General features: G+C 39.7%; 2 protein-coding genes across 2 annotated transcripts in view; one reads left to right on the top strand and one right to left on the bottom strand.

Annotated features, from left to right (window-relative positions):
• The first annotated feature begins 273 nt into the window (after positions 1-273).
• Positions 274-13,438, top strand: LOC110059078 (glutamate receptor ionotropic, NMDA 2B-like). Its single transcript, XM_020765755.2, has 7 exons — positions 274-1,307; positions 5,032-5,639; positions 6,082-6,740; positions 7,880-8,047; positions 8,895-9,097; positions 10,405-10,574; positions 11,204-13,438. The coding sequence occupies exons 1-7, from the start codon at positions 873-875 to the stop codon at positions 11,916-11,918; spliced, it is 2,958 nt and encodes a 985-aa protein (XP_020621414.2). The 5' UTR covers positions 274-872; the 3' UTR covers positions 11,919-13,438.
• Positions 12,984-18,771, bottom strand: part of LOC110059079 (kinesin-like protein KIF27) — a 26,277-nt gene continuing 20,489 nt past the window's right edge. Inside the window, exons 24-28 of the mRNA XM_089277067.1 lie at positions 17,957-18,135; positions 17,110-17,326; positions 16,648-16,733; positions 15,651-15,769; positions 12,984-14,400 (exon numbers count right to left, since the gene is read on the bottom strand). Of these exons, the coding sequence (XP_089133193.1) occupies positions 14,366-14,400; positions 15,651-15,769; positions 16,648-16,733; positions 17,110-17,326; positions 17,957-18,135 (636 nt within the window). The 3' untranslated portion in view covers positions 12,984-14,365. The remainder of the gene's footprint in view (positions 14,401-15,650; positions 15,770-16,647; positions 16,734-17,109; positions 17,327-17,956; positions 18,136-18,771) is intronic.

Genomic DNA, 18,771 nt, shown 5'->3' with positions numbered 1-18,771 from the left:
TTTTTTCATGAATTTTTAAACACGACCGGAAAAAGGTGGGTTATATTAATTCTGCGTTCGTGACAGATTTCATACTTTTGTTTCATTTCTAGGATTTCAGTGCTAAACACTAGAATAGAAAAACTAACTGAAGATGGTATTTCATTAGATACAATTAGAATTATTTCTTATGAATCTTATTCTACTTGTGAACTGAATTGAATGAAATAACTGTTTAAGGCATTCGCAGGTCTGTTTTAAAGTGTTGTATCTTGTATCAGCATCACAGGAACACGAAAATTTGTTTCAGTTTAGTTTGAGACAGTACAGGTGGCATTCTGCGCGCTGTACTTCGCGGATGACTTTTCATTTTCTCGACCAATCACATGCACTCATCAGGGAATTTCGCTGACATTATGTCACACTTCAACGGAAATGGCAGCAATTTATTTATTTGACTTTATGCTATACTGACGGCATAAGCTTTATTGCAAATTTCGATCGTTCGAGAAAAGCTGCGCCAATTCTCCAATTTCGAGCTTAGCATCTTTCAACCAAGCAGACTGAATAGAATTTACAACAAGAGTTCATCCATCTTCTAGTAATTATTATCTGTCATTTGAATTCGTGTTTTGAATTGCCAGCCAATCACCTGGCGCCTTTTCCCTTCTGTTATTATATAATGGGATTATTAGGTGAAATTTCTTGTTCGAGTTTTTGTTTTCCAGTGAATGTTGCATATTAGCCAGTCTTAGAGAAACATCTGGAAGAGTGTTGCGCGAGCGTGGAAAATCTCACATGTACACGACGCCAGCACAATCGTAAGACCGGTTTTTGGTATGTTCAACACCGATTGAAAACCAAAACCCCGTTACTTCTCATAAATAACCTCCATGGCTCCCTGGATTTTCCCAATGGAATCAATCTTGTTTATCACCCTTCAGCTACTTATAGGTCCTGGTGGCGCGGTGGATAAATACGATATCAACATTGCTGTATTCTTCAACGCTGATGATATCTACCGGGAGTTTGTATTCAGCTCCGCGGAAAAGCTCTTTCGAGCGAGAAACGCTACAACTGACGATACATTTTCAAATGAAATAGTCATTGACATCCATTTTTCAAAGCCTAATTTGACCTACGTTACTTCACGAGCTAATGGTTTAAGCAGCATCATTCCCAAGATTGCGAATATTACTTCGACTTCACAAGCTATCATCTTCGTTGAGGTGACAGAGGACGGCCTGTTTTATTCCACCCTTTTGGACAGTTGCTCGATTCCCTCCATCGGATTGCTACAGAGCAGAACAGCATTTCCCATTACAAAGGTAAATTGAAAGCCCTGTCTTGCTGTTTTCATTTTAAAAATTCATCTTTTGATAGCTCGTTAAGTGCCTGTCTCAAGCGATTGACAACCGCTCCGAAAAACTTCAGATAAGATAAATTTTAAAAAAAAATGTATATATATACATATGAAACTCAAAACGGCGCTTTTAGGAATTTTATCACAGACGTTTAAAATTAAACTGATATGATTTTATGAATAAAATCCGGGCAACAATATATGCCATGGTTACATTTTCGCACACCTAATCAAATTAGGTTTCTAGAAATTGCGATTTTATGGCCTAAAAAATTTGTCAGGACGAGCGTTTGCGATTCTCATCGTGTTCAAAGCGCAAGAAATCAATGTTTACACGTTGCGACCTTCGCAAATTAAGCTGATATTTCCTGAGTAAATATCATACTTGTGTTTACATTACATCATTCATAAAAAGAGACGCAAGAAGATATAGAATTATTCATCAGTTAAAGTGCAAAAAAAATGCTTGCAAAACATTCCTATTTTTTTTTTTTTTTTTTTTTTTTTGGAATTTTGATTCCAAGTTTACTTCGATCGAGCCTTAAGCATTATACCAAGGTCAGATATCAAATCAAATAAGTGTTCACTCAAGCTCGTGTTTTGCTTGCAAGGCGTAAAGTTAACCAGTTTTCAGGTCTTGATAAGTAAAAACCGATTTATCTTGTCTTTGTGATGAATATATTTTGTTTTCGTGCGGTTTCCTGTAGTGTATGAATACTTTCGGTTTATGGTGTCCTCCTGTGAATCATTATTCACAAACGTCGCAAATGCTGCTTGTTCTCTTAAAGTAATGAAACCCTTGATTATCCTGTAACTTCCACTAAGAGAAAAATCACGAATATTAGCAAGAATTACACCATACGGTCTAAGCCTGTCGACTTGATCTGTCGGTATATGTTGAAACGTTATTCCATTTTTTTTTTTTTTTTTTTTGTTTGATAGCTAGGAAACGGGAACATTAGTTGTTACACTAGTAACATCTGAAAACATTGCATCGCATATTATTCAGTTTTATCTCGGTTTAATTACACCGGGAATCCATTGCATGATATTCATATTCAAAATCAAGAATAAATTTATTTTCATTTCTTTCGCCGCGTATGCAGGATCGTTAAGTTTTTCGTTTCTAAGCAGTTATCTCTTCTCAATTACACTGAAACTGGTCAAATCAAAGATATGGAAATTGTGTCAGTCACCCAGGATTTTGAGAGATATGAATGAAACACAATTAATAAAAGAACGTTCATTTTCTTAATTTAAATTTTGTTTTTCTCCTAACCATAAATCAAAATGCATTAGGAACAAATCGAAAGTTTAGCGTATATTTCGTAAACAACATTGATGGTAAAAAGGAGAAACAGTTTGAGACCATTTAAAATTGTAACATCAAAGCAACATGAATTAGGTAAGCGAAAAAAAAAAAAAAAAAAACAATCGCCTAGCTGCATGCTTGATACGGTAAGTTTTTATTTCCTTTTAAATGAGGGCATGAAAATTAGCATGTCGGCTTTCCTTTTACGAGGTTGAATTTCGTGCTATCTTTAATTCCTCGATGACAAAAAGTAGTTTTAAATTTTTAAATTTGTATTACGCATGTTAATACGTTGTAATGGCGCTCTATTTTTAGAACAATTCAAACTATAATCTTTTACAACATGCTATTTGCTCGAACAGAAATAAAAAACGCAAAAATGACAAAAACTTATTTTGAATTTTTCAATTTTTCTCCCGGAATCAAAAACTAGACTTTAGTTAATTCGCCATATTTTAACTTTTAGTTATATCTCAAAACCGTCTCCAAATCACGAATATAACTTCAACCAAGGCAAGTATTTAACAAAATAAAACATATTTCAAACCCAGCAGGTCCAGTAATAAACGGAGATGTTCTCGGTGCCAGACCTTTACGATGATCTTTAAGAGTATTTCTAAAGGCAATTTAGTTCAATAGCAATTATTTTCATTGAGCTGTATGTCTGATAATATTCTTTGATGTGGAAAAATTACGAAGGACAATTTTCTAGTCCAGGGCAGTGTCTTAATCTCTCATGGTGTTTTTTAAGGTCATTTAGTTTAAGCCCAGTAGCTTAGATCGAGATATGTATTGAGCTGTACGTAGGTCACATTATAACATTATATATTCTTTGATGCGACTAACGACAATTTTCAGTCTTCAATGTAAGGGTTGCAAGTTAATCTCTAAGAGTGTTTCTAAACGAACTTTGATTCAACACAAATCATTTTAATTGTGCTGCTTGTCGCAGGAAAGTCCTTGATCTGAATAATCAAGAACGGCGGACTTAAAGTTTTGAAGTAGTTTTAAAGGGCTTTTACTACATTGATAAAAATGCAAATCATGGAAACTTCAGAAATTTGAAGACGTCATCTTGGTATAATTAGGGAGCTTAAGGTGACTCAAAACAGTTTCTAGCGTTTAGACTTTGATGGGTCGTTATAACCGCTCTTTCTCACTTGAGGCTACAATCATGGTATCACAAAAACTCCCCAATCATTGGTGAACACGATGTTATCACTTTCGTGACGCAATAGGTTACCGTAGCAACGGTATAACCTGCTAAAAACATCCTTAATTACTGCTTTAGGAGCTTTTCATTCAAAAACGGCACGGTGAATTTTTTTTTTTCTTATCAAATTTTTGTAAACATGGTAACACGCAACTTTTTGCAAAGGTTTAAAAAAACCTGTACATAGGATTCAGAGCCACCTTAACGTTTTGAAAACTTAAGGTGGCTCTGAACCCTATGAACAATTTTTTTTAAAACTTTGCCAAAAGTTGCGTCTTACCATGCTTATAAAAATTTGATAATATAAAAAAAAATTTCATCGCGCCGTTTTTGAATTATAAGCTCCTAAAGCTGTAATTAAGGGTGTTTTTAGCAGGTCACACTGTTGCTATGGTAACCTATTGTGTCACGAAAATGATAACAACGTGTTCATCAATGATTGGGCAGCTTTTTGATACCATGACTGTAGCATCAACTGATAAAGAGTGGTTAACACGACCCTTCAAAAAATAAACTGCTAGAAATTGTTTTGAGCCACCTTAAGCAACGACGGCGACGACTTCGAGGACGACGCCTAGTAAAAAATTTATAGTTTACAAGAAAAGTTCGCGATTGTCTAGATCTGTTCGGTCCGCCATAGGCGCTAAAAACGTGCTTAAGCTAAATATGCAACGACGGCGTTCAATTCCAAATGAAAATTACGAAAAATTAGCCGTCGTCGTCCACGTTCCATAGACGACACAAAACCTGGTCATTTCACGTTGTTGTACTGCAGAGGACGACAAAGAAATGTACCAAGATTTATAACGCACGTGCACGGCTATTGTTTTGCCCATTAAACCTTTTGTTCAGTGACGTTCTCGTTGCCGTCGTCGTCGTGGTTTGCTTAAGCTCCCTATTGACTCCAACCGCGCGAAAACTGATACGATCAGTAACTGAGCTACCAGGCCACTTCATAAATATGCGATCATTTAGAGAAGATGTTACATTGTTTTGTTTTTTTTCCGCAATAATACTTATTTTATTTTGAAACTGTAAAGGGCTATTCGCAAAATTTTAATCATTACGGCAGGGTGATGACGGCAAATGATTTTACTTGGGGATTCCAAGTATGACGCTCTTCTAGAGTAAGTTTTTTATTCCTTTGCCTCTTCTTGTCTTAAGGAAAGTTCAGGTGGATTTACAAAAGTAGCAGCACCTTCTATTATAGAATACGCGCAAGCTATGGTGAATGTCATACAGAAAATGGCATGGCAGACTCTTAGCTTAGTGGTGTCGGCCACATACGAGGGACATGTGTTCGCCAATGCTGTTAAACAGCTAGCTTGGGAGAAAAAATGGCGTGTTTTCATAACGTTGTGGATTCAGGGCGATGAAACTGTCGAAGAACTATCGATGGGACTGCGAAATGTTACTCGAGCAAAATCCGATGTTGTCATCGGGCACATTCGGGAGCTCGAGAGGTTTAACGGCGACATATTTCGGACCATCCAAGACTTGCAAGGCTTTGACGACAGCAGTGCTTGGCTGGTTAGTGACGTCACTACGAGCGGGATATTGGATCTGAACTTGATTCCAGCCGGGCTGATTCAGGTCAGCGGTAAATCACCCGAGATAGGCCACGACTATGAGTTGTACGTCAATGTGTTATTCGATTCCTTTGTCATGATTGAAAGTGCTTTTAAAAGTTCTGTTGCAGAACTAAACGACGATTTAAGACCAGATAATTCCTCTGCTGAGAAGAACAAACTTCTGCAGGGACTGGCTGTCAAGTAAGTTAACACTCGTTCCATGGCCACTACCCTAGTGTTTCGTTCAATGCTTGTCTCTATGATCAAGTGTATGTATGATTCGTTATGCGAACGATACCTACCACCCCTCATTTCCTCCTCGTAGGATTGTAATCATTTTAATCACACTAGCAATTGCAATTAAAAAGGATACATTTATTATTTGAAATAATTGAACGACTTCAAAATTGCTGGACTGGGTAGATAACGAACCACCTGATTACAAATTTCAATAGAACCAAAATTTTGCATCCCTGTACAACATTTTGGAAAAGTAATAAACTATAATAACAAAACTCATTGCTCTGATTGAAATTATTCGGCAAAACGCTTATTAGCTCCTTGTTATAGAATAAAATGAGTATTAGCGACCTTATAGGCAATGTGGCCGGTCAATCATTTTGCTCTCAACGTTTTCATACAGGTACTTAAAGGAAGCTCAGTTTGATGGGAAAAGCTCGTTGTTCAGAGATCATTTCTTGTCCGACCAACCCCACACAGTCTTTAACATCTGGAATCTTAGAAGGGATCTCGATGGTAGAAAACATTGGTTTCAGAGCGGGCTCATCACACCTTCTGGAATCGCTTTAGAGTCCATTGTGGACCTCAGTGGAGGTACCGTGTTTCCGCTCCTTCATCCAGTGCGCCCAACCCTGAGAGTCCCTGTCGTTCTGTGGCCCCCACTCGTGCAGGCAGAGGATCCAGCGGTTGCAGAAAACCACCAGACTTGCGTTGGAAGGGCACTGCCTTGTTATAAGTACACCAATGTAGAAAATTCCACATGGAGGACAAAACAACTACTTTGTTGTTACGGAGCGTCAATAGATTTTTTGAAGTTTCTGCAAAGAGATCTTGGATTTGATACGGAGATTTATATCACTCCGGATGGGCAATACGGGAAGATGAACGTCGTCAATGGCACGTGGAATGGCATTATAAATGAAATTATTTCCGGTAAAGCAGATTTGGCGCTTGATTTGGCTGGGAGCCTGGAACGTGCCAAGGCCGTCGACATGTTGTATCCCTGTATCGCGTCGGCGATGAATATTTTAGTGCAGAAACAGCAAAATTACGGAGAACAAGGTTTGTGCAATAGAATACAACAATTTCGATTATGTGTGGTTCACCAAAACAAAAGTGATTACTCTGGCCAATCACCAGGGACCCAGACAATCCAGAGAAGAACTCAAAACTCGAAGAAAATACACGTAGCTTACGCGAAGCGCGGGAAAACATGTGCGAACAAGTCACGACCGGGTTTGGTTTTACTTCTGATTGGATGACAAAATGGCGCAAATCTTTTTAAGCCAATCATATTGCGTAGTATTGCAAAATCAAAACAAATGCGAATTATTTTCGACACTCGAGTGAAAACCGCTCAAAGATGAATGTTGACTTAATAAATCCTGTCTACCCTGGGAGAGGGGTAGAGTTGACCCTCAGGGATTTCAGCATACTCGTTCAGTTTCTTCCCGCCGCGCACGCTCGAAACACGACTTAGCTTGTCATTGCATCATGAATTGTATGCACAGTAAGCATCCACACAATCGATCAAGGTAATCATCACTAGATCATTTAAATTCCGTTAGAACTATTATTTCTTTAGAGCCGTTTTTAATAACGAAGTGCGCGAAGTCTAAAAATAGAATGCAAATTATTGGAATCCTGCGAGAGTCAGACAACATAAGTGTAATCTGAGAGAAATAGGAAGAAAATGAACGCCAATTTTTTTGTTTTAAAATTTGTTTTCGGAACACTTGCCTCCGCGCTTGAAAAAGCGTCAAATCTTCCACCATTCCGTTTTGTTTGTCTGAGTTTGTCTGAGTTATAACGTCGCTCGCGCGCTTCGCTATTGAATGTCGAAAGTAATCAGGCAATTACTTTGGTTTTGGTTTTTGGTTTTACTGCGGTTTGAGATTAGCTGAGTGGTCTACTTAGTAAGTACTTGGTTTGGTTGTAGTTTTACGATACTCAATAGACCATTTTCGAGTTGCCCTTTGCATTTGTGTCAAAACGAGGAGAAACCATTGTTACTAAAATGCGTTTAGTCTATAAGTTCATTTTCGTGCAAATCAAACTAATTTTCATAAGAAAAGTTTTGTACGACAACTCGTCTTGAAACAGAAGCAAAAGGCAAAATGGAAATGGCATATTTTAAACCATTTTATTACAGTCATCGCAACATTTCACTGTTTACATCACGTTTCTACTCCCTTTTCCAGTCAGCGTCTGGTACTCCTGGCTCAAACCCTTCGAATATGATCTGTGGATTGCTATCTTGGTGACGTGCAACTTAGTACTGTTCATTGTTTGGTGGTTGGATAGGAAGAGTCCTAAAGGATATTATCACATTCTTAAGGATAGTGACGAGGACGCTTTTACTTTGCTAGGTAAATATAGATACCTTTTTGATGACTGTAAGAGCGTTCTGTTTGGTTTCGTCGATATAGCCTAGCAACTAATATTCCATGAGTAGAAAACTCGCACTGAATAGATAATGTCAAATAAATGTTTTTTTGTTTTGTTTTGTTTTTTTTTTTTGCTTTTTTGCCTCCTTTGTTTTCAAGTTTCTTTCTTTTCTGGTTTTTTTTTTTTTTCATTTGCAACAACCTTACCACATACGTTTACTCTACATAGCTTACTTGCAGGAAACCATTAACATGCACTTCTAACTTAGAGAACATTCCTTACTTGCAATAAGTCAGTTAGTTACAATACAACATATTCTCAATACATATATATATTCTTTCTCACAATGTACAATATAGTGCATTGACTACTTGCAACACGCGACATTTCCTATTTGCAAACATACACCACTGACAATTGCAGAACAAACCAACTGGCGAACAGCACCTATGCTATATTAATTTACTGCTACATAAAACCCTTCCACGAATATTACAGGGTGGCGAAAAGATATAAATCAGTTTATGTTCGAGGGGAAACACGCTCCGGTCCGTATTATTAGGTTTATCTTTACGTATGGTGACATATTTTTTCTACATCTATTTTTTTTTTTTCGCACGGAGGCGACAAAAATATCAAATTGATATTTTTTATGCTCTCTTTTTTTAGCGCAGATGAATAGAAAATACTTGCCGATATACTTTTATGAATAAAAATACAAATCTGCCTGCAACCTTTTCCTGGACTTCATGACCTCCTAAATAGCAAGAGCCAGTAAGCTCCAGGAATAACTTGATTTCACAAAATAATCGTTTTCTCTCCCTTCAGACGCCATGAGTTATGTCTGGGGCGTGGCCTTCAGTAAAGACATAGGCGCAGAGAAGACTCCACGCAGCAACAGCGCCCGCGTTGTGTCAGTGGCTTACGCGTTACTGGCTTTAATCATGGTGAATACGTACTGCGCTAATCTGATGGCGTTCTTACTTCAGGAGCCTTATATCCTGCCCATCAGTGGAGTGAGGGATGCTAAGGTCGGTAAAGTTTATAGCAAGGACCTTATACACTTGCTTAAGGACGTACGGGCCCAAAAAATTCCAACGAACAGATTTTCTTAAAAACTTGCCATACAGTAGGGAAAAGATTGACTTTTGCCAAAAAGCTAAAAACAAAATTAGGGGGGTAGGGGGGAAGGGTGGCTACCGAGCTCGCTGTTTTCGAAATAAGGCAAATTGAAGACCGTGTGTTTTTAGAGGCTTTTGTCATTTTAAGAGGATCTTAGCGCACGAGTATACATACATACATACATCCTTTATTATCTTTCCCCATGGGGGCTTTTCGAAGAAAAGAGCTAACGGCTATGGTACTATTAGATATGAGCAAAGCCTTCGACAGCATCAGTCACGAAAACCTAATATCAAAGTTCCTGGACGTCGGTGCCTCTTACCCTTGCCTACAGAATCAAAAGAAGCTACAATAGTAAAATTTATTTAGATCAGGTAAACGTACTCAGTTCAACACAAACAAGTATAATACGTAAACTTTTGCAGCTGCTGTCGTTCCTTGAGGTAACCTTACCCGTCCACATTCAAAGAAAACGTCGGTTGCGCGAGGGCAGAAAAGGCGAAATATTTGGAACTTTTCGCGTACATAGTTTTTCTGTTTTGTTTTTTGTTTGTTTGTTTCCTTTTTTTTTTTTGGTTAAAATGGGGAAAATCAGTAAAGGAAGTGATCTCTGAAAAGAAAAAAGGGAGTCACCGACCATTTACGAGAGTATGTAAATTGCGGGTGAGGTTATGGCAAGCGATGCTATGCCTATACTTGCTTGTATATATTTCTGCGCGAACGTCCTGAAAAGCAAAATACAGAGATATCGCCAAAAAAGTTCGCCTAAAATACTTATTTAATGAGCAGCACGAGGGCCTGATACAGGCGTGAAGTTGAAATAACGTAGAAATCAACCGTTCGAAGGCATAACAATGATGAATATTGTTGAAAACATGAATCGATGTGCTCGACGGCTAATTGTTTTATCTTTTGAAATGGGAATTGGTTTGAATATTCTGATATCGATATCGACACTTAATGGATCAAGGTAATAAGTTAATAACAATTTTTAAGTTTTCTACGCATATAAGTCATGAAAGGCTAAATGTAATTATTATTTTTCGAAAAACTACTCGATTCTGATTGGCTAAGAGTAGTGCAGTTCAAGTGCGCCATCAGCGTAAATCGTTACCTACTTCAATTGGAGAACAAAATGTTTGACGCACAAGGAACGTTTAAACTACAAAACGAAGTTAAAGTTGTCATATTAAGTTTGTTTCATTCTCTCTAACAGTTAACTCTCAACCCACCTGATGGCTTTAAACTCGGAATAACACGTGGAAGTAACGAAGAAGCATACTTCAAGAATCACGTGGAAGATTTATTCAGGAAAATATACCTGGTTAACCTGAAAATACACCTGGTGAATGGCTTCCAGGATGGAATGCAACAACTGGTAGATAAGTAAGCAGAGATATACACTTCGACTCCCGGGACCTTTAGCTCGCCGCACTGCTTGTACTGCGAGATATATGACGAGTAGATTTTCCCAAACCTAGTGCTTATGCACAACTCTTGTGCCGGTACTTAAACAGACTAGGAACATGGAGAAGTGACCGTTCTATTTGAAAAATAGATTCCATGTTGCCATGCATCTGTTCAGTAATAGATCAGAGATGACGTCAAAAATGTGGTAAGAGCAAAAAAGTGACACACGAGCCGTTAGACGTGATCTATGCGTCGACGTCTGTCCTCCAGCGGATCATAAGTAAGAACTAATCAAATTGCGAGTATAAATCGACAAACTATATAGCAATGGATTGAAACTTGCACCAAATCTCGTACTCGCACCACTTTCGCCTTTTCAGATGATAGCATGACGAGAAAATTACTTCTTTTTTTGCGTAAAATCCTCTCTTCACGATTACATATCAAAAGCAAAACTTGCATCTGTTCGCACGTAGAAATAAATTACCTTTCCGCCTTTCGGCAAGCAGTAGGGAGGTTGGGCGGAGCGGGGAACAGAGTGGGGGAGGGGCATCCCAGTAACGCTAACCCTTGTTGCAGTTTATTTTCTGTCTTCCTCTTCCCAGCAAGATAGATGGTCTGGTGGGTGACTACCTCTCTTTACAACAAGCTGCAAATAAAATCCCAGACTGCAGTTACAGCCTAGCTGGGCCAAACTTCTACAACTTTGGCTACGGCTTCGCATTTCCAAAAGGATCGCCATGGGCGGAAGAGGCAACTCTATCAGTGTTGAAAAACCAAGAGAATGGCAGCATACAAGCCATCCTGGATTACTGGTTCAATAAAAAGGAGTGCAGCCAGCCCGTTGAAGAGCTTGGTGCTGAGAAATTCATTGGCTTGTTTTTGCTCTTGGTCGGGGTGATCGCTTTCTCCATTATGGCGCTTATTTCCGAGATGCTCATCATCTTTGTTTTGGTCAAATTCGGAAGGCGCTTGGGCCCGATGGGAAAATTCATGAAGAGGATGATCTTCAGCGTGCGGAAAGGCGAGGAAAATGACATTCACATCAAGTGGCTGCAGCTTTATAGACATCACAAAAGCATGAGACCGAGCGAAGCTGAGTTCGCGGCAGCCCAAGACACATCTTTACGAAGGGCGAGCTTTTGTAACTTGAGCTTTGAATTTGGAAGCGACATGCTAAGCAGACATGAACATTCATTGTATCTGAGAAGATGCAGATTAGTGGATGTTGATGGAGTAAACAGTGAAATCCAAACTGCAGAGCTTTCTGAGCGGCCAAACAACCTCGCCCCCAAGAGAACAGAGAACGTATCACTTTAATTACATTAATTCAAATTTAAAGCATAACAAGTTTGTATAAAGCATAACAAGTTTATACTACTCAACTGTACTTTCGTAGTAAATAACTACAAGTTAAAGGAGCTGTCTACATACTCGTTGCCACCTAATTTAGATCACGTGACGATTCATTTGAGCGAATACAATTGCGCAATTGGCCACAGGCATCTGATTGCACGCGAGTATGTGCAAACAAGACCATTGTAACCTCCTAAATGAATCATCACACGAGCTTAAGGATGGCAACAAGGATGCAAACACGTTAGCCAAATCAGTCAATAGAAATCGTTTGACTCCGTACAGCACGCCAGTTTTATGATAAACGCGTTTTTCTTTGGAATCCTTGTTGTCCTTCCTTAGTATGGGACGAGCAGCTTCGAATAATAGCCACCCTTTAGGACAGGACATGATCTTCACTTAAAATGCTGATAAAATATGTGAAAATCCTCCACAAATAACAACACGGTCAGTGTTAAACGCAGACCGCGGACTGCAGACCAGGGGTAAAATGCAGACTGCAAACTGAAGACCTTTTCACTGAATCGTGTCACTATTTCCATCGTTAAGACCTAACCGTAAACAGGCTAACCAGTGCGTTATTTAGGCTAACCTGCGTGATATTCAGGCCAACCTGAGTAATATTCAGTCTAACCTGAGTAATATTTAGGTTAACCTGAGTGCTATTCAGGCCAACCTAAGTGATATTCAGTCTGACCAGAGTGATATTCAGGCTAACCTGTGTGATATCCAGTCTAACCGGAGTAATATTTAGGTTAACCTGAGAGATGTTCAGGCTAACCGGAGTGATAATAAGTCTTACCGAAGCGTTACTCAGGTTAACCGGAGGGAAGATTTTCACCGCGATCAGCCTGAATAACCCTGCTTACGATTAGCACTCGATAATGAAAATGTACTTAAAAGGTCTGCGGTCCGCAGTCTGCAGTCTGCATTATACCCTTGGCCTGCAGTCTGAATTTCACCCTTAATCTGCATATTACCCTCGGTCTGCAGTCTGCAGTCGCTTACCGTCACTATCACTGTCACAAATTTCACAAGACTGATCATTTTTTATTGACTTCTTGGCTTACTTTACAAACTGATCCTGGGTTTTTACACTTCTCGTGCATATTAATAAATACCTCGATTTAAAAATACAGTTGCACCAGATAAAAAAAGGAAGAGGAAACTGCTAAATCCTGACAGCTTGCCGAGAGGAAACAGGCCGGTTAAAATAACTTAAAATTTGAGATGTATACAAAGTTTGATGTTTGACAATTTGTGACAAAAGCTATTCCTTTTTAAGTTCCACTAAAGTTGGAAGATATAAACGATGGTAAAGTACATGTTCAATCACACAATACTGACAACAACACAGTTAATGTAAGACGCAAGAGTGATATTTCACTCTCCCACACGATAAGTCTCCTAACTGACTTTCGCACATCTTAAGGAGGTGATTTTTTTTTTCTTTTCTTCCCTCGGTAAAAAAAAAAAAACAGAAAGAGGGTTAATCAACTTGCCAGAGTAACTTTGCGATGATGAGGACCCATCCGCACTACGCCGGAGAAATTTAAACACGCAACAATCATCGGCCATTTTAGATTTGCGTCTGAGGAAAACTCGGTCAGAAAAATCATTAGGCTCGGTTACCAGTCGCCGTTCGGGAAAGGACCCCGCGATCCTCCCCGACGTCCGAAGTCTCCTCTCGGGGAGGAATGTAGACCTGACATGAGAGAGCGGCAGAAATCGAGCTGAGGAAATCACATCATTATTGTGTAATGTAATGTTTTCCGTCCACACGAAAACGAAAAGCCGGCGTTTTCAAATTCCTCCGGTGTGAAGAGTGTTTTCGATAAGCTCCGTCTCCGTGACGGATTAGTGTGGACGGTAGGCCAGCCGTAGAAATAAAGCTGCGCTTTCAAATTCTCCGGCGTAGTGTGGACGCTGCCTCTAAGAGACAGTCGAACGCACAAGTAGTTTTCGCATGTCTTCCTTACAGACTGGTTTTGTTGCTTTTTTTCTTCGCATTTATTAGGCCGGCCACAATCTTCAAAGTCTACTTGTTTTAGGTTGCCTGTGCATACCAGTTAACAGTGAGACTACGAGCCTTAGTTTTCTACGCGCACCACCACTACTTAGAAGTCTTTTTTTTAAACATTTCCCTGCATGCCGACGGCAACACCGCACGATCGCAGCCTACAACGAATATTCATCGACGACAGAGCCAATGAGACTCCCAGAATTACAATCCCTGAAACACGTATTTAACCACCTCGTATTTGACCACCTCGTATTAAAATATTTACACCGCTTATCAAACAATGAACGTTAATAAATACTAAAACCAAGTTTTTTTTATGTAAATGGCATGTTGTCTTTACTCCAGTTGTTTTTTTTCAACTTCTGTTTGATTTTTTGACTTCGCGTCTTTAAGCCCATGGATTCTTGTTTTGTTCAATGGAATCTACGGCAAAAAAACAGAAAGAAAAAAGAAAAAAAAAGGACAAATGAGTAACCTCTAGATCGGCTTATTCAAAAGCGATAGAGAATCTATGGGCAGTGTCAGTCGCACCAACAATTGCATGTCTTGTAATTAAAGTGAAGCAGCTCTTGTAAACTTGTAAATGCGTGTGCCGTCAGAGTATAGCTGCAGCTGTTATTGTTTTAGGGCTAGGGGCATTGCTTCTGTTATTTGTTCTTTTATTCTCTCAAAGGGTATCAAGCCATTCATGCGAGGCACAGTTAATTGCATCGCTTGACATGGTCTGTTACGTTTCTAACGGTTATCTGGTATGTTTACTGAGTCGCCAGTAAGTATCAATATTCTAAATCGCCATTTGAACTGATTCGTTTCACGGGCTCAGCAAAATACTGCAATACTGCTGACTGTCTGGAATATGTAGTATATGTAAAGAAAATCTGATGAATTCCAGTGCAATTCATGATTTATGGTCACAAGTGATGCAAAAATGTTTAAGGTGCCTCGATACATTTTTGTTTTGTTGTCTTTTTGTTCGGTTGTCCTGGACCATAATACATAGAGTGGAAACTGTACTAAACGAGCGCAAGCCTTTCGGTGAGTTTAATTTTAAAAGGTCTTTCCTTGACAACACCGCGCATACAATGAATCGCAATTTAACCTACTGGTGCCAAGTCTCTTCTTAGGTACTCGGTCGTTCATTTTGCGCTTTGTTGACGTTTAATTGTTCAAGTTTCACATAGAATGGTAAAAGACTTAAGCAAACAGTAAAAAGAGAAAGGAAAAAAATCTCGGAACATTTTTTAAAAGAGTTAGAAGTTGGGTTGTTATAATCCATCGAAACTGTAGTAGGCCACCTTTTAATGCAGCAAAATGTCTATTGTAGACAGTGCGAATAGATGTGAATTTTTGTTGTACACGCTTTAGTAGCCACAGATTACGGCTGGCTGGCTGGCTAGCTGGCGGGCTGGCCATTTCAACCGATCATTAATAATTAATTTACTGTCTGCCGAAACAAAAACAACAACAGCAAAAACAAAAACAAACCCAGCCAAATAGAAGCTCCACATCTTTGAATGAAACGTCAAAAATCTGCCCTAAAAGTCTCAACCATACCAACTTTCGCATTGTACTCTTCACCTTATATACGCACTTGTCATTGTCCAATGAGAATACAGAAATTGTGTTCAGTTTCTGATGAACTATATAACACTTAGCTTGTCGGCTACACGTACCCTGCACTAGGTCGTCGGGGGATTCCTCTACCAAGTTGTGTCTGTCCGATAGACCTGGTAACTCGGGGACCGTGCTTGCCACAGAAGTCTGGGATCTACGCAGGGACACCTCCTGAGAACTGGGAGAGAGAATATTGACAGTAATGCCCGGATGCAAAGACAAGAGGGGCATGCAGAGAGGAACAGAATAGACCTTTTTAGCTTGGGCGGTTTTTTTTCCCATTGTAGACCAAGTGATACTCTCTAGAGAATTTTTCTTTTACCCATCTTAAAATTATTCATTCATATACATGCGACTATTTGAACATTTTCAAGAGTATCATCACGTGGTCTACAATGGGAAAACAAACCGTCCAAGCTAAAGAAGTCTATTGAATGGAAAAACCCTTCAAAAGGGGACTACCTTATTCTAAAGCGCCAAACTTCACTGGGAAACTTGGGTAACATGACTGGCGTAGGGATGATAGCGCACTCCTCTCACCAATAGGGCCTGGGTTCGATTCCGCCAAATGTCATATGTGGGTTGAGTTTTTTTGTTGGTTCTCGCCTTGCTCCCAGGAGTTTTTTCCCTGGGAATTCCGTTTTACCTCCCTACTGAAAAACCAACAACTCCAAATTCCAGTTCGACCAGGATAGAAGACCCGCACGATCATGGGAAAATAATCCAGAGTCCCCAATAGTGAAATCACTGAGCTACATAAAAGTTCCAGGTTCTATAGTGGTGTGCGTCCCATTGCTGCAATGATGTGTGTGATAAAAACATAATGATGGGAACGAAGAATTTCGTAGGACATAGCATGGCATGGCATTCGTTATGATAAAACTTCTTCCAACTGCTTAAACTGCAAACTGATAACAAAAAAATTAAACCTGTAGTGTGGATCAACTTGTTTGAGTGACTTTTTGAAAGTAACCCGTAAGACAAGCGCATGACTACTGGGCTACCTTAGCGATTGTCGTGCTTTTGTCTAGGTTATGTAACCAGTTTAATTTATACCTCATCTGTCGAAGATCTTTGCGAGATACTCGGACTGGCGTGGATGCTTGCGAGGGCACGCCTATTCCCTTTTCAGCGAGAGAATGCTACAAAACGTTAAGAAAAAAATGCAATCAATCAATCAATCGATCAAAACAGTCAGTCAGTCAATATCAGTCAATCGGTCAATCAGTCATTTACTCAGTCAGTCAGTCAGTCAGTCAGTCAGTCGGTCAGTCAGTCAGTCGGTCGGTCAATCAGTCAGTCAGTCAGTCAGTCAGTTTCAGTTAGTCGGTCAGTCGGTCGGTCGGTCCGTCTGTCTGTCGGTCAATCAGTTAGTCAGTCAATCAGTCAGTCAATTTCAGTCAGTCAGTCAGTCAGTCAGTCAATGAGCCATTTTCAGTCAGTCAGTCAGTCAGTCAGTCAGTCAGTCAGTCAGTCAGTCAGTCATTCAGTCGGTCTAGACATGAATCAATCAGGTACCTTCATCCGTGTAACCTCAGTTACTAACTGCTTGCCATGTGCGTCACTGCTCTTGTACTGAGCTTCCAAATCACCGCTGGCTGCAATGACATCTGACTCTAAACTCGTACCCATTCCAGAAGCCATTTTCTCCCGTAATTTTTTCTTCAGCTCTCGGCTTGTCTTCTTGTAGTAATAAAGATCTTTCTCCAGCTGCTGGGTCCTGTTCTCAAGTTCGCTGTGAGAGAAGCGATCACAACTGACAAGTCACGTGTTACGCCTTTGTTGAGCCGACAGGGCATCTATTAGTAAGGGTGCTTTTCAAAGGCGAGTTAACAAATCGAATGTGGTTTAGCGTGGTCTGTACTCCTATCGACAACGATATGCGTCATCACAGAGGTCAAAATGTTGTGGACTCACGAGGCACAGCCGAGTGAGTCCACACAGCACAGTCAAGGTTTTATTTTCGTTATAGGCCAATCAGTAGTACATTAAAATCCAAACCATTCCTAATTTGGCCGGGGTATCCTTCTCCCCCCCGGAACAAAAGCTTGTCACAAAATTGAGCTAAAACAGAAATTCGGGAAAAAAAACTCTCACTAAACAAGCACTAAAATGTCCCCTACTCCACTGTAATTCATGTATTACTACTTCTGTACCCCATGCTTTGCACCAAAATGTCCCCTATAATTTGTAGGAAAAGTCACACAGATCAACCACTATAGCTTAAATGTTGTGTTAGTAAGAAAACATTGAAATCAGCGCAGGCACTTTGAGCCTCCTCCTCGTCGATAGTGATGGCCTGTGTGCAAACAGGCAATTTTATAGAAAAGGTGGTCTGACTACTTGAGTTGCTAATTCAACCTACGTTATTCTCTGATCTGGTGCCTCGTTTGACTCAGCATCACGCAGTTTGTTCATTAAGAACTGGATCCTTTGCTCGTATTTCTTTTGATATTCTACTAGTCTCCGGTCTCCCTTCATTTCAGCTTGCTGTAATCCTCGACCCAGTTCACCGATAATCCTCTCTTGCTCGTTTATACGAACCTAAATACAATAATGAAATAAAATGAAACAAAGGAAATAAGAAACAAAAAGCAACCCTACCCACTGGAAGGCAAAGCAAAACAAGATAATGCAAAGCAACGCCACGCAACGCAATGTAACGCAATTCTACTCAACGCACTGCAATGCAATGCAATGCAATGCAACGCAACGGAAAACAAAGCAAAGCAAAGCAAAGCGATGCAACTCAGCGGAACGCGAAGCATAACTAAGCAGCTAAAATTGCAAAGCGGTGTAAAGAGATGCAAACTGTACAATGCCAAAAAATGCAACACAAACAATGCAAGAGAATGCAACATAACAAATCTAAAACATCGACTTTACAGCAAAGGAGCTATGTAACGGCACATTATTCTTTTTTCCAAGTGATAATGCCGTGAAAGAACGATAACTTGTTTGTTCCTCTTGAAAACATCCGAGACGACGAAAACCAACTAGTTACAAAAGGTAACGAAATATTTTTTTTTTTGGGGGGGGGGGGGGGGAATTGCTGTTCGTGGAGATTCTGAATAGTTGCTGAAATGATAGGAAGTAGCCTAAGGCGAGAACTAGTTATTGTAGCGTTGAAAAGATTAAAACTATTGACTTCTTATCAGTTGCTATAAATTGCGACGATAT

The sequence above is a fragment of the Orbicella faveolata genome, unplaced genomic scaffold, assembly GCF_042242905.1.
Source record: "Orbicella faveolata isolate gen_17 unplaced genomic scaffold, um_ofav_v1 contig_46, whole genome shotgun sequence".
Classification (NCBI taxonomy): domain Eukaryota; kingdom Metazoa; phylum Cnidaria; class Anthozoa; order Scleractinia; family Merulinidae; genus Orbicella; species Orbicella faveolata.
The sequence above is the reverse complement of the archived record's forward strand: the minus strand, read 5'-3'. Positions and strand labels throughout refer to the sequence as shown.